Source organism: Populus nigra, chromosome 14, assembly GCF_951802175.1.
Source record: "Populus nigra chromosome 14, ddPopNigr1.1, whole genome shotgun sequence".
NCBI lineage: Eukaryota > Viridiplantae > Streptophyta > Magnoliopsida > Malpighiales > Salicaceae > Populus > Populus nigra.
The window spans coordinates 12,909,076-12,922,029 of NC_084865.1; the positions used below are offsets into that span (position 1 = coordinate 12,909,076).

Sequence of the window (12,954 nt, forward strand, 5' to 3'; positions counted from 1 at the left end):
CATAAATAAATCGGTTTGACATAGTTTTGAAGGGGATTTTTTCAAAGTTAAATTAGGTTTTGATTAATCCAACCAAGTTAATTTTTTTAAAAACCTTGATCAAAATAGGAGCCATGTCATATCTGAATTGATCCACCCGTTAGGATAAGTTTAATAATTATAATATGAAGAGTTAGAAAAAAAATCAAAACAACATTTAAAGCTATTAAATCCAATCAAGAGTCGACTTGGGGCTTGGACCGAGAAGATTAAATCCAATCAAGACAACATTTAGGAGTTATTAAATCCAATCAAGATAATATTTAGGGTTTGGACTGGAAAAATTAACCCAGGTTAATCTGTTTTTTAAATTAAAGCATCAAAATAACGTCAGTTTAACTAAAAAAAGTTCAACGAGTTTTTTACCAAATAAAACAAAATCAATTATACTCAAGTTTTTTTTTATTGAATCAAATTAAGTTAATTTTTTTTTTATTTTTCAATCTAAACCTGTTTAGATTTTATATTGACCGGTCAATCTAGGTTTTATAACCATTACATCATCATGTTATTGTTAATGTTGTGTTTTATCTGTTGTTGATTTATGTGATTAAAGTGGTTAATGGTGGTTAGCAAAGGTTTTCCACCTGGCAAGGTAAATGAATTTATTAACATTATCCATAAGAGAGAGTGTATCTGTCAATGATGAGTCATACATAGCCAATTCCATCCATCATAAATAAAAACACCTAATCCAGCAAAACCTGGACAGCTGGATTCCCTTTTCTCGCACGTGTCACCCCCTTAAAACCCTAACCTCACTCGCCCTTCACGCTTCTCTCCTATTGGTCACCGCCCCCCAACCACATCACCCGGTAAATGATACGTTTTGGTCCCTCAACTCTTTATCATGCACTACTCCGGCTCTCTTACTAAAGTTAGCTACAGTAATACATCATATACCTTAGATTTTACTGCCCTTCATAGAAAATAATAAACAATTGACAAAAATATCAGTAATTATAGAAATAGAAATCTAAAAAGGAATGATGTCTCTAACTCTTAAAACTTAGGGCGTGTTTGCTTTTTTAGGTAGTTTTTATAATTGTGATTTGAAAAAAATAAAATTTAAAAAAATATTTTTAGTTGTAATTAGTTAGATTTAAATATATGCTTGGTAAAAATTATTATTGAAGTCTATATATAATAAAAAATATGTGTAAAATATTTGAATAATTTTTTTTGGCTTTCTTATAAAGAATATTTACAAAACTCAGTTAAAAAAACATAAAAACTACAACATCTATATTTTGAATTTAATTTTTAGTGGGTCCCATGATATAAAACTAAGTTATTTAAAAAACCAAATATATTATTGAGTTTAATTCATCCCTGACATAAAAGCTATTGAAACCAACAGTCTTGTAATTTAGCTATTTTATATCACACAGAAGCGAGATAAGAAATTACAATTTAGAGAAGATTTATCATGTAAGTTGAGCCGTGTTTTGTCTTTTTGGACCAAAATTTAAGTCAAAGAAGTAGAAATTAGAGGAATGGTTTGGGATAAAAGACAGTTAAGGATCAAATCAAAAACTAAAATATAGTTGAGGGATCAAAGGTAACATTAAACCCCACATCATCACCCGAATTTCTATCGCCGTTGTTTATTTTAAGACAGAAAAATCCTAGAAACTTACATGTAAAGATTCTAGCATCAAACCTCTGCACCTGTTTTTGGGAGAGACACAAGACAAGTGAAACTGGGAAACAACAGCCCGGGAGGGTCTTTGCATATTCTTCTATTTGTCTCTGTCTGTTTAAATCTCTCTCTCTCTCTCTCTCTCAGCCGTTGATCTTGAAAACAAAGAAGAAGAAAGTAAAAAGGGAAGTTCTTTTTACTAGAACAGAGGCTTTTGTTATCCAACTTGGACTTCCACCTCACTCTTTTTCCTCCCTCTCTTCAAGCCACGAAACCAGGTGCCTCTCTCTCTCCCTCTACAAATTTCACTACTCCCATGCGCGTGTACTAGCTTCTATTTTGTGTTGTTTAATTCATCATGTTTATGGGATCTACATATAGTTCTGTTTTATGAGATGTATTAGTGGGGCATGGTTTTTTTTTCTGTTCATGATAAAGTTTTGTTCTTTGAATTTGTTTTGTGCAGTTTGGTTATGTTTTCATGAATTGGGTCTCTCTCTTTTTTATCAGTTTTAAGGTTGCTATGATTAGAAACTAGTTAGTTCTGTTATGCTTTCTTTTATTGTACTTATTTAAGCTTTCTTGTAGTTTGTGCTTTGAGTATTTATGCTTTGAGTTTGAAATTTTAGGCCATGCGTGTAGATAAGTGTATATTCTAGTCATGTAGTTTGGGATGCTTGCTTTTAGTCTATTTAATGAAACTTATCTCTGGTAGCTTTATTTTACTTAAATCAGAGAGTAAGATCTAATACTAACTAGGTTTGACAGAAAGAGAGAATACTGGAAGCTGTCGACAAAGGGCTGAAATGGATTTATGGATTTTGTTTGAGTATATTTAGGGGGCAGATGCCAGCTTTGGATTTTAGTCTTGTCAAGATAACAGTTGGGTCATATGAAAGAGCGGGGATCATTCTAAATAGAACAGTGCTATTTTCTCCTAATAAGCCATCATAAAAGAATCACCTACAAAAAAAAATGACACATGAAAATATAAATTATAAATCACCGGCTATTTGTTCATGTGTTTGTAGGAGGTTCTACTAGCAGAACTATTAATTTTCTTTTAGATATGTAGTGAGAGCACCATGATCTACAATGCTGAGGAGGAGGATGTTCTTGAGAACACTGATGATTTGTGCAGATTTTAGCATATAATTAAAAGGCTACAAATCAAATTGGACTATTTGCAGCTGGGGGGGGGGGGGAGGGGGGGGTTTCCAATTCAAGCTAAGAATAAGCAACTCCATTTTGGTGCTTGGTGCATTCTTGAAATTCATGAAAGTTCAAATATTTCCCTGACTCCTTCAAATATCATTTAGTGTGTCATTTTTTCAGCTTTGGGAGAGCCTCTAATCTCCAGATTTGAGATGGATCTATTCTCAATCTTGTAAATTGCAGATTGAGAGCATGCAAGCTCCCGCTCCCAACTGGCATGGTATAGGAAGCAACCTTTATCTCCTGTCATAGAGTATTGCAATTCAGAAAAAATATTGACGTGGAGATTATTGTAGTGCAATTTCCTTGGGAAGGTTTGATTGCATTTTGGGTTAGTTTGATTGATATTGGAATGACTGATGGCCATTTGATAAGCAAATATGGCATCTGCATTGATGTTTGTGAAGCTTAGAATAGCAGGGACACACCTGCAATTTTTAAGTGAATGATTGTTGTTTTTGGACACTTCAAGTGCTTTATTTTTGCTTAAGAAGTGCTTGCTAATATATTGGGAAAATGGGCATAATATAAACTTGTATTTCCAGTAATGATGTTTCGTTTGCCTGCGGCTGAATCTTTAAATGATTCTCCACTGTTGTTTTCAATATCTTTTTCAAAGTATTGGATTTAAGCAAAGTGATTTGCAGATAGATGGATGGAGAGATAAATCATAGTTATTAATTTAAATTGATAACTTATTGTCCACAAGGAGGGTAAAAATATTCACAGCCAATAGGGATGGAGCAGGGTTACTTTTAAAAGTATATTGTAGGTCAGCCCTGGTCAAGATTGTTAGGAAATTTATGAGATAACTATGAGGCTGTATTATTTTATACTAGGTGGTGAAGGTCATTTACAAATGTTGACATGGATTAGATGGTCAGTACAGTGACAAAGAGACATAATTGATCTGAAAGGGAACTTCGCCTACAAAGACTTGTGACCATGGCCATATCTATGTGGTTGGGATTTATGACTCTGTTGAGTTGTTTTGTAATTCAATTTATTAAAGTTTTCTTTGTAATCATAGATTTTTTTATTTTCACCAAAATGTCACAGGAAACGCATTATATGTGGGGAAGCCATTGATAGCATGATCTTTTAATTGCATGGCTAACCCTGATTTTTTTTAAAAAAAAAATTTATCCCAAGAGAGGTAGCAAGCTAGTACCAAGCATTTTAGCTATGGACCCTTGGCTATTTCCAAGTCATTAGGGACTATTGCTATATATTTTGCTTGTGATGTGAGAACCTGATGACCATCTCCGTGTGGAAGATTTTGTACACATCGGTTCAGTGAATTGGTGGCTTTGGCTGTACGCTTTCTGTTAATGTTCAGCTCTAAGATCATTGCTTCCATGTATGACAATGACAGTTAATTTCACAATAATTGCATATAATTCCTGATATGGGTTGTAATCTGGTATGATATTGGCAGGTGCTTTGTAGATATTGTTCAGGATACGGTAGATCTAAATATAAATTGTTGAAGTTGGTCGTATTTACTGAATTTGATCTATGGGGACAGGGGAAGAAAGCACTCCTGTTAAGCCTTCCAAGCCCACATCTTCAAATCAGGTTCCCTTTCTTTCTTGCATGGACACACACACACACACACACACACACAATTGTACAAACACACAGGCACAAAGATTCACATGCCGGCAAGCGTACTAACCCCTCTTCATTGTGTATACAGGAAATACCCACAACACCTTCGTATCCTGATTGGTCAAGTTCTATGCAGGTTTATGTTTATAAAATTCATATTGATATAAATATCTGCAGAAATAACATTAAATGCTCATAACTCGGCTCCTGTTTTAGGCTTATTATGGTGCCGGAGCTACCCCGCCTCCCTTTTATGCCTCAACCGTAGCCTCACCGGCCTCTCATCCCTATCTATGGGGAAGCCAGGTGGATATCTCCTATTGTTTGAGAAAAGCATGTCAGTTACCCTTATCTGACGGAGAAGCCACTTAATTTTTTTTATTTTCTGTTGACAATTTTCAGCATCCTTTAATCCCACCTTACGGAACTCCAGTTCCATACCCAGCTTTATATCCTGCAGGAGGAGTGTATGCTCATCCGAACATGGCCCCGGTAATATTGAGTGTTTCTTATACAAGATTTATTTTCTTTTGTGTGTGTGTATGTGTGTGTGTGTGTGTGTGTGTGGTGAATTCCCTTCTAGAACCGTAGCCAAATATTACTATTTCCCACTCTTAGGATTCTATAATTCCTGCCTGTTATTTGGTCATCTGATATTTCTTATTCATCATCTCTCTTGCAGACACCAAATTCAGCCCAGGCAAATATAGAGATGGAAGGAAAGGTCCCCAATGGAAAGGACCGTGCTTCAGCTAAAAAAACCAAGGGAACTTCTGGAGGCAAAGCAGGGGAGAGCGGAAAGGCAGCTTCTGGTTCTGGAAATGATGGTGCCTCCCAAAGGTTAATTAAGCTCAAGTTTATTGGTGATTATTCCCTTTGAAATGCTTATACATTCATTTCTTGTGATATTGACCTTTATGCTAACTGAACAGTGCTGAAAGTGGTAGTGATGGCTCATCTGATGCCAGTGACGAGAATACTAACCAGCAGGTATTTTTCTGTGCGCTCTCATTATTTGCTTTCTGTGTGCTGTTATTGCTTAGTGCGAATGACGAATATCATGTAGAAGCATAGGTGACCTATCCCAGGAACTGGTTTTATTTAGTTTGTTCATGCTGTAGAAATCCAGATGCCCGGAATAATTTTGGAATTGCAGTTTTCTATGCTAACCTAGCCAATAGAAAGCGTGTTTACTTGATGATTTATCTTTTATTTAATGAATACCTGCCTAAATATTCCAGGAATATGGTGCAAGCAAGAAGGGAAGCTTCAACCAGATGCTTGCAGATGGTACATTTCTCTTTTTTTCTCTACCTGTTTTTGTTTGTTTGCTGTGATAGCTTGCTAACATGTTGACTTTCTTCACAGCTAATGCACAAAGTACCTCAGCTGGAGCAAATATCCAAGCTTCTGTGCCTGGGAAACCTGTGGTGTCTATGCCTGCAACTAATTTAAACATTGGGATGGACTTATGGAATGCATCTTCTGCTGCTGGAGCTACAAAAATGAGACCAAATCCATCTTGTGCCACATCTGGAGTTGTTCCTGCTGGATTGCCTGAACAATGGATTCAAGTATGAGCGCCGTGTTTACTTCTTGTATCATTCTTGAGTTTTTTTTTTAATCATGTAGTAAAATTCAGTTTCTGAAAGTCAAATTTTGCTGTATGGTCTAATCAATACGTTTCTATTTCATTTTTTTCATGTTCATATTCTGCCGTGTTCTGTTTTTTTTTTTTTTTTAAATTCTAATATCTCAAATTTTGTGAAAAACTCATACACTCAGTGGCCTTCTCGTATCTCACAAGGTACAGGTCAATTTGTTTTTGAGAATGATAAAGAGGGGGTGTTATTTCCAGGAGGCTTTTTTCTGTTTGTCCGCGCAGCTGTTAGGCTATCTGGATTCCTTTTTCTTCCACTGAATTATAGATTTGGGTTCTGACAGGATGAACGTGAATTGAAAAGACAGAAGAGGAAACAATCTAATAGAGAGTCAGCCAGAAGGTCCAGATTACGCAAACAGGTACTGTTGTAGTTTGTACCTTTTCTTGTCATTGAGTGTTTGCTTATTTCTTCACCATTGTTAGTGCCAGTACAGATGCCATATCTCCCACTTCTTTTATTTTAGATCTGGAGTGATAGCTCGTGGTAAAAAAGGCTACTTAAACTTTCTTTATCAAACTCGGTAGTGAAGGACGATTCTCTAAATCAAATAGAAATTTATGAATAGAAGTCCACCTTCACGGCAACAGTCTTAAGGAGTACACTTAACATGTCCTGAAATAATTTCACTACCTTTTCATTGGCCTCAAAAAAGAGTTTTAAGAGCTTAAGAATTTTTTTACAGTGTAAAAGCCCCATGATCCTTAAGAGCCCTTTCAAAGTTCAAGGTCCAAATTAGAACTCGCTTGTTATCGCTCTTTTAATATGAAAGGAAAGCTTCTTTGCGTTGTTGTTCGACATATTGTAAATTTTGGGAAACGTTTGCTGTTGTTAATCTCCTGTTAAATTGCTTATATCTATTGCTTTGATTTTTCATCTTTACCAGGCAGAGTGCGAGGAGCTACAAGCCAGGGTACAGAATTTGAGCAGTGACAATAGCAATCTCAGAAATGAATTGCAGAGTCTCTCTGAAGAATGCAATAAGCTTAAATCCGAAAATGATTCCATTAAGGTTCATTTTTGTCACTGGACTCTTTTTGAAGCCCGTTCTTATTTATTTAGTGATTGGCACGTGCAACATTAGCATCTTCGCCATTGTTACTTAATATTTATTTTGTTTTCCTAATCATAAAACAGGGTAATGAAATCCTTGCTAAAAGTTAATCAGTACGACACCACTCATTTAACAAATGCGGGTTTGCTGTCATAACAGGAGGAGTTGACTCGGTTGTATGGACCAGAAGTTGTAGCTAAACTTGAACAGAGCAACCCTGCTTCGGTTCCAGAGTCTCATGGTGGTGAGGGAGACAGTTGACAGTAAAGACTGAATCCGGAACTGGAAGAAAATTTTCGTGAATTCCTCCCGTATATTATGACTACCATTAGTCGAGCATAGAACATTGGCTTTCCATACTGATCCATACCTTTAACCCTAGTTTGTAATAGCGAAATTTATTTACAAAATTTTTAACTGGAGCTAGAAACCTTAATGAATCCATGAGCATTGTTGGATTATTAAGTTCAATCAACTTCTCTGGTTAAAAAGGAACCTCTTAGTCTTAATGTTAGCTTATATAATTCGGGTAATATAAACCTCAAAAGTGTGGAAATGGCTTCTGCTTTTATTCCAAATCATCAAGATCCGATGTTGGCTTAATCAGTTTGTTTAGGAAATATGGAATTTGTGCGTTATTAGACCTCAGCTTTCTGTGCAAACAAAGTTTAACAACCCAATGCGAGAAGTGATCAAACCGTTCAGATCACATATTTTCATTAAACGAAAACACAGCAAGATGATAAAGCGTTGTCCAGTTACAGATTTGCCTTTCCATCATTGCAAATTCAAGAAAGAGAATTGATAGATTCCAGCACAAAGTAGGGAGTCTAATCGCAGATGATGACTCTTACACTGAATGCTTGAGTAATCCAGGCAATTATTAAAACAACAAACACAAGCAGCAATCGTCTGTGTTGTTTTTGAATTGTTTAATATATTTACATGTTTTTATCGAAAACCTGACATAGTACAGAATGAAGAACACAAATCAAACCATATCTTTGTTTCTTTGCTTTTCGGTAGGCTAGGTATACCAAGAGAAATGCGGGTAAGCGACGAGGGTCAATCAAACAAGGTGTAATCTAGTTATCTTATTCTTACATACATACAAGTGTAAACACTACTTCTGTGATCCTGTTGAAAAATATAAGCTCATAAGCAACATATTGACTGGAGTTTAAGGTAGGTTTTCCTCAGCTGATTGGTTAGGGAAGCAAACTTTGATGAAAGGCATAAAGAATTTGAATGATAACACCTCAATGATGGATGGGAGAGCTCTTAATCCTTTGTCAGGGATTTGAAATTGGGCACATGAATGGTGAAGGATAGAGAGTTTCAATCAGCATGATCAGATTCGGTATCCAAGATTGTTCTTGTCTGCTCTTCTTCGATGGCAGGGACTTCAGGATGCCCTTCTGGGTGATTAGGGGCATCCTTTAACATTTGGTCAGCTGGTTCAGAGAAAGATAGCAAAGTTTCAGGATTGGCCAGAATGGAGATCGGTAGCATTAACAAACTAACTAAAACATGTGTCTACATCATCCGAACCTGATCCCATAACCTTCAAAAGCATTCTCTTAGCATATTGAAGTTCTACTTGGTGATTGCTGATGAGTTTGACCTGCAAAATTGAAGAAATCAGATCACTTTAAATTTGCATTTTCACGTGTAAGATGAAACTCAGAACAAAAAGGATGCAGTCTACATGCAATTAATTTTGATCAATTACAGGGAACAGAATAAGAAAAGGGAACAGAATAAGAAAAGGTAGCTGGTCTTGAACCATCTTAGAGTAAATTGGAAAATGGACATAAATGCACTTCAGAGTTAAGAATTCATATAAATTACAATGTCCTAAACTTGATAACAATAAAGAGGACATACCATTTCACCATATGCCAAGCCCATAATCAGATCAACTCTAGCTTGATGCCTCGATAAGAATGGACGCAGGTGGTTCATATACAATTGCTTAGCCCCCTGTTTGAAAGTAAGATATTCAATTTCAGTATAGGTTCATCCCATGTCTTGATCAAATATACCTCATCATGCTGTGTATAATAGAGCTGTGGCACCACAAAATGCCAGTGATAAATATATCACTAGCTCCCAACAAATGATAACCAATACACAAGCTAGATTTATTTTGTCAACATTTATAAAATGACATAAGATTGAGGGCATTCAATCAGAGGAAACAACCCAATTCTATCTATGGAGAATTAAGGAGTTTAGGATCAAAATTTACTTCAGCAGATGGAAGTTGAAGCCACACCAGAAAAGCAAACTTCATGTGATAATACATCGGAAACCTGGAGAAAGATAAACAATGATCAAGGACTAATCAAAGTAATAAATAAATAGATATACAAGTTATGCATGCTACGTATCCCTTAACTCCTAGATGGAATATTTTTAAGTTCTATGCTGCATTTACAAGATTTGAAAGAACTAGTCCTATGGAACCAAATCGGATGATTTAGACTTCAGAACTAAAAGCTCAGGGTTCAGAACTAAAAGCTCAGGGTTCAGAACTTACCAAGAGATCAACTTGTCTGTGAAAACCTCCGCAAGGGTGAAAGATCCATATGCTGCAATTATAGCAAGATACTCAGGAAGCATGAATAACAATGCCAAGAGATAAGCGGGTCCCCAACTACAACCATCTCTCAAAACAAAACAAAATATAATAAAAGGACATAATTATCAAACATTGAGCACCGCACAAATATGGATCATAAGCTCTAGGTAGATATGCATTGCTTTGTTTGAATGCTCAATTAATGTCAGACATAAAGTAGAGGGTGCAGCGTGCGAAGATTCCATGTCCACTTTGCGACACAGTAAAAGGCATGAAACACAATATAAAAATAAGGTCTTACTTATTTGTTTCTTCCTACCTCAATTACTCATGTAAACATTCAAAAGAAAGGGAACAGGCATACTGAAAACTGGAAATTAGAATTGAATAGCTATTATAGGACACAAGCAGGGAAAAATTTACTCATGAAGAATAAAATGAAGATAGTCATTGCCTTAAAAGTAGGTTGAAAGAATTTTTTTAAAAAAGGCACCGATTACTTATTTGTTTCTAAGAACCTAAAACAAATTTTGCATGGGAAAAAGGATGAGAAAGAAAACCTAAGAAACAGAAACTCTCTAACCTGCCCAGTACATTAGCCACTTCTGTTCCTCATTTTCATCTTTTCTCTCAATTGCTTTGAATGTATGGTACACAGGTATAACAATCCCCACAGAACAGCTGCATGAGTGGGGAAAAATCAAGTTAATTGCTACCATCTTTTAGCATCAAATGATGAAAAACAGGGTGAAACAATAGATAGCGGCTATCCAAAACCCAAAACTGGAATCCTAGATAGACATCTGGAACAAAAAATTATTTACACCTTAAGTACTAAAAGAGATATATATCAACATGGATGCCAAAATGAAAACTATACTTGTCAAACATCCATCAATCAAAACTCACCATGCTGTTCTTACTACAATGTTCGATCCAAGTGGGCAAAGAAGTAACCGCAACCCGACCTGCTTCACATAATAAAAAATCATAAACACAAAATTATTTAAAAACACACAAGGATTTATGCAAAATCCACAACCTCAACCCGTAACTAGGTGGTGTTGGCTACATGAACCTCCCCTCATCCAACAGCGGGCAGATATGCTCACAAAACAGCCATCCAAAAAATGGGACTAGCCCATTCAACTACCCTTCAGTTTAACATCCATATGGACCCTTCCCTTTCTTTTAGCCTCTTTTCAAACTACCTCTAGCTTCACCACCGGTCGCCTGCATTCAATTCTATCATGGGCTAAACATTCCATAACCCTTTGAGACACTAGATCACTCTAGAAGACAACATGCCTCCTAAATAAGGTTCAATTGCAATTCATTCACCAAATTTAATCCATTCACACCATTTTTAATACTGCACTGGTAATGGCCCACGACACCTAGCATAATTTTAAGGCATCTAAATCATGAAATCAGCTTCTTCAATTCAATTACACAGTTAATTTTGTCTGTTCTCTTAATCATCGAATGAAACAGATTCGTACATCCATAAAAACTTCAAAATTGGATAATTAATGGGATTTAATGACTGGTAAATTAATTGCGTAAAACAATCTTAAAATCGAAACCTTAACAGATGCTAGTTTTTTGTGTAAAACATAAGAACATCAGGATGCTACTGTAATTGCTAACCTCGTTTACTACGTTGGATCCCAGAAGAGCCATAGGAATCGAAGCAGAGAGTTTCTTAAGATGTGAAACTGAGTGTTTGACAAGAAAATAGGGTTTATGGCACTTTTTGTCCCTGCACTCTTGGTTTTTTTTCTATTTTGCCCTTGGGTAGATTTTTTTGTTTTATTTTAATGATTTACCTATATTTTTAAAATTCAATAATTTGTTGTCAGTGACCCGAAATCGTGTTTTTCGTGCTAAAATATATTAAAATAATAAATTTTTATTTTTAAAATTAATATATCAGAACGATTTAAAATATATATAAAAAAATTATTATCAACAAAATAAAATTAAATTTTTTAAAAATATATTTTATACTATATTTTCAAACAATTTCTAAATCTTTCAACCAAAAAACATTAATCCAATATAATTTAATTAAAAACCCGAATCCCATCACTCCCGTCACTCGTTTAGTTTAGAAAAAACTTAGTAAATTACAATTGTTTTTTTTAATTTTTTTAAATGATATTATTTTTATTTTTTTATTTAAAAAAATTAATTAAGCTAAATTAACCAACTAAACTCACTTAACCATGTATCTTAGTTAATTCTATTAATAACCCCATAAAAAATTTAAAAAAAAATTAATTTTTTTATTATAATAATAATAATAATAATAATTTTCATAGGTAAATAACAATCCCTCCAATTTCTTTCCTGAATCTTTGAGTTCCTCTTCTGAAAAAAACCTTCAAAAAAGTTTATTGGAAAAAATTCTAATCAAAAGTTTGGTTTCTCTCCTTCAATTTCTATCTCTCTTTTTCCACAAAACCATCGTTCCGACAATCTTTCACTCTTTCTTCCTTCTCTCTTACCCTCCCATCTCTCTCTTTATTGTCTCTTCTTTCTCTCTTAAAATCTCTATACTCTCACATCAACATTATGTTTCTTCTTTTCCACTCTTTTACAATTTCTTGATTGCGTTCTTTCAAGGGCGGATCCCTAATGCCGGGAGGTACTCCTTGGAACCAATTCATTCCGGACACCGACGAGCCACCGCCCCCCAGTGTCGTTATTGATATAGTTAGTTTGAATTTTTTTTTTCTCGTCATTCTCTCTTCTTAACGATTAATTAATAATTATGATAATTAAATTCATCCACCATATAATTTTGCGATATAATTGGTGATTCGATATTATTAGGATAGACTTTATGAGTATGTTCGATTTTTTTTTGTTTAATCGACATTATGTATTTTAGGTTTTATTATATTAGAAAAATATTTTTTTAATGTTGTTTCGCAATTTTTTTATGAGGATTGGATTGTAAAAAGAAAAAAAATGTTTTGTTAAGATTTTTAATATATTTTAGAAATACACTATATTATTTTTTTAGTTTTTTATTTCTTCTTATGAAGAAAAATTTTAATAATTTCCAACAAAAATTTCCATCATGAATTAATTAATAATATACTTTTTTACTTGATTATTTGTTTTAAAATAAATGATAGAA

The 12,954-nt window shown here is 34.6% G+C and overlaps 2 protein-coding genes across 5 annotated transcripts; one reads left to right on the forward strand and one right to left on the reverse strand.

Annotated features, from left to right (window-relative positions):
• The first annotated feature begins 1,668 nt into the window (after nucleotides 1–1,668).
• On the forward strand, nucleotides 1,669–7,717 carry LOC133672321 (G-box-binding factor 1-like). Of its 4 annotated transcripts, XM_062092702.1 has the most exons (13): nucleotides 1,669–1,959; nucleotides 3,017–3,116; nucleotides 4,425–4,474; nucleotides 4,596–4,643; nucleotides 4,724–4,813; nucleotides 4,910–4,999; nucleotides 5,190–5,347; nucleotides 5,440–5,497; nucleotides 5,749–5,797; nucleotides 5,876–6,081; nucleotides 6,452–6,529; nucleotides 7,055–7,180; nucleotides 7,382–7,717. In XM_062092702.1, the coding sequence occupies exons 2-13, from the start codon at nucleotides 3,089–3,091 to the stop codon at nucleotides 7,481–7,483; spliced, it is 1,083 nt and encodes a 360-aa protein (XP_061948686.1). In that variant the 5' UTR covers nucleotides 1,669–1,959; nucleotides 3,017–3,088; the 3' UTR covers nucleotides 7,484–7,717. The 4 variants fall into 4 exon arrangements, with proteins under 4 accessions (XP_061948686.1, XP_061948688.1, XP_061948690.1 ...); XM_062092704.1 differs by lacking the exon at nucleotides 3,017–3,116 and having other exon boundaries at nucleotides 4,335–4,474; XM_062092706.1 differs by lacking the exon at nucleotides 3,017–3,116 and having other exon boundaries at nucleotides 1,670–1,959.
• A 368-nt stretch (nucleotides 7,718–8,085) lies between these two features.
• Nucleotides 8,086–11,562, reverse strand: LOC133672760 (HVA22-like protein k). Its single transcript, XM_062093276.1, has 8 exons — nucleotides 11,457–11,562; nucleotides 10,716–10,774; nucleotides 10,390–10,487; nucleotides 9,765–9,816; nucleotides 9,474–9,537; nucleotides 9,110–9,205; nucleotides 8,774–8,846; nucleotides 8,086–8,676 (listed from the first exon to the last, which is right to left on the reverse strand). Exons 1-8 carry the CDS (start codon nucleotides 11,487–11,489, stop codon nucleotides 8,561–8,563), a joined length of 591 nt encoding a protein of 196 aa, XP_061949260.1. The 5' UTR covers nucleotides 11,490–11,562; the 3' UTR covers nucleotides 8,086–8,560.
• Nucleotides 11,563–12,954: the final 1,392 nt, after the last annotated feature.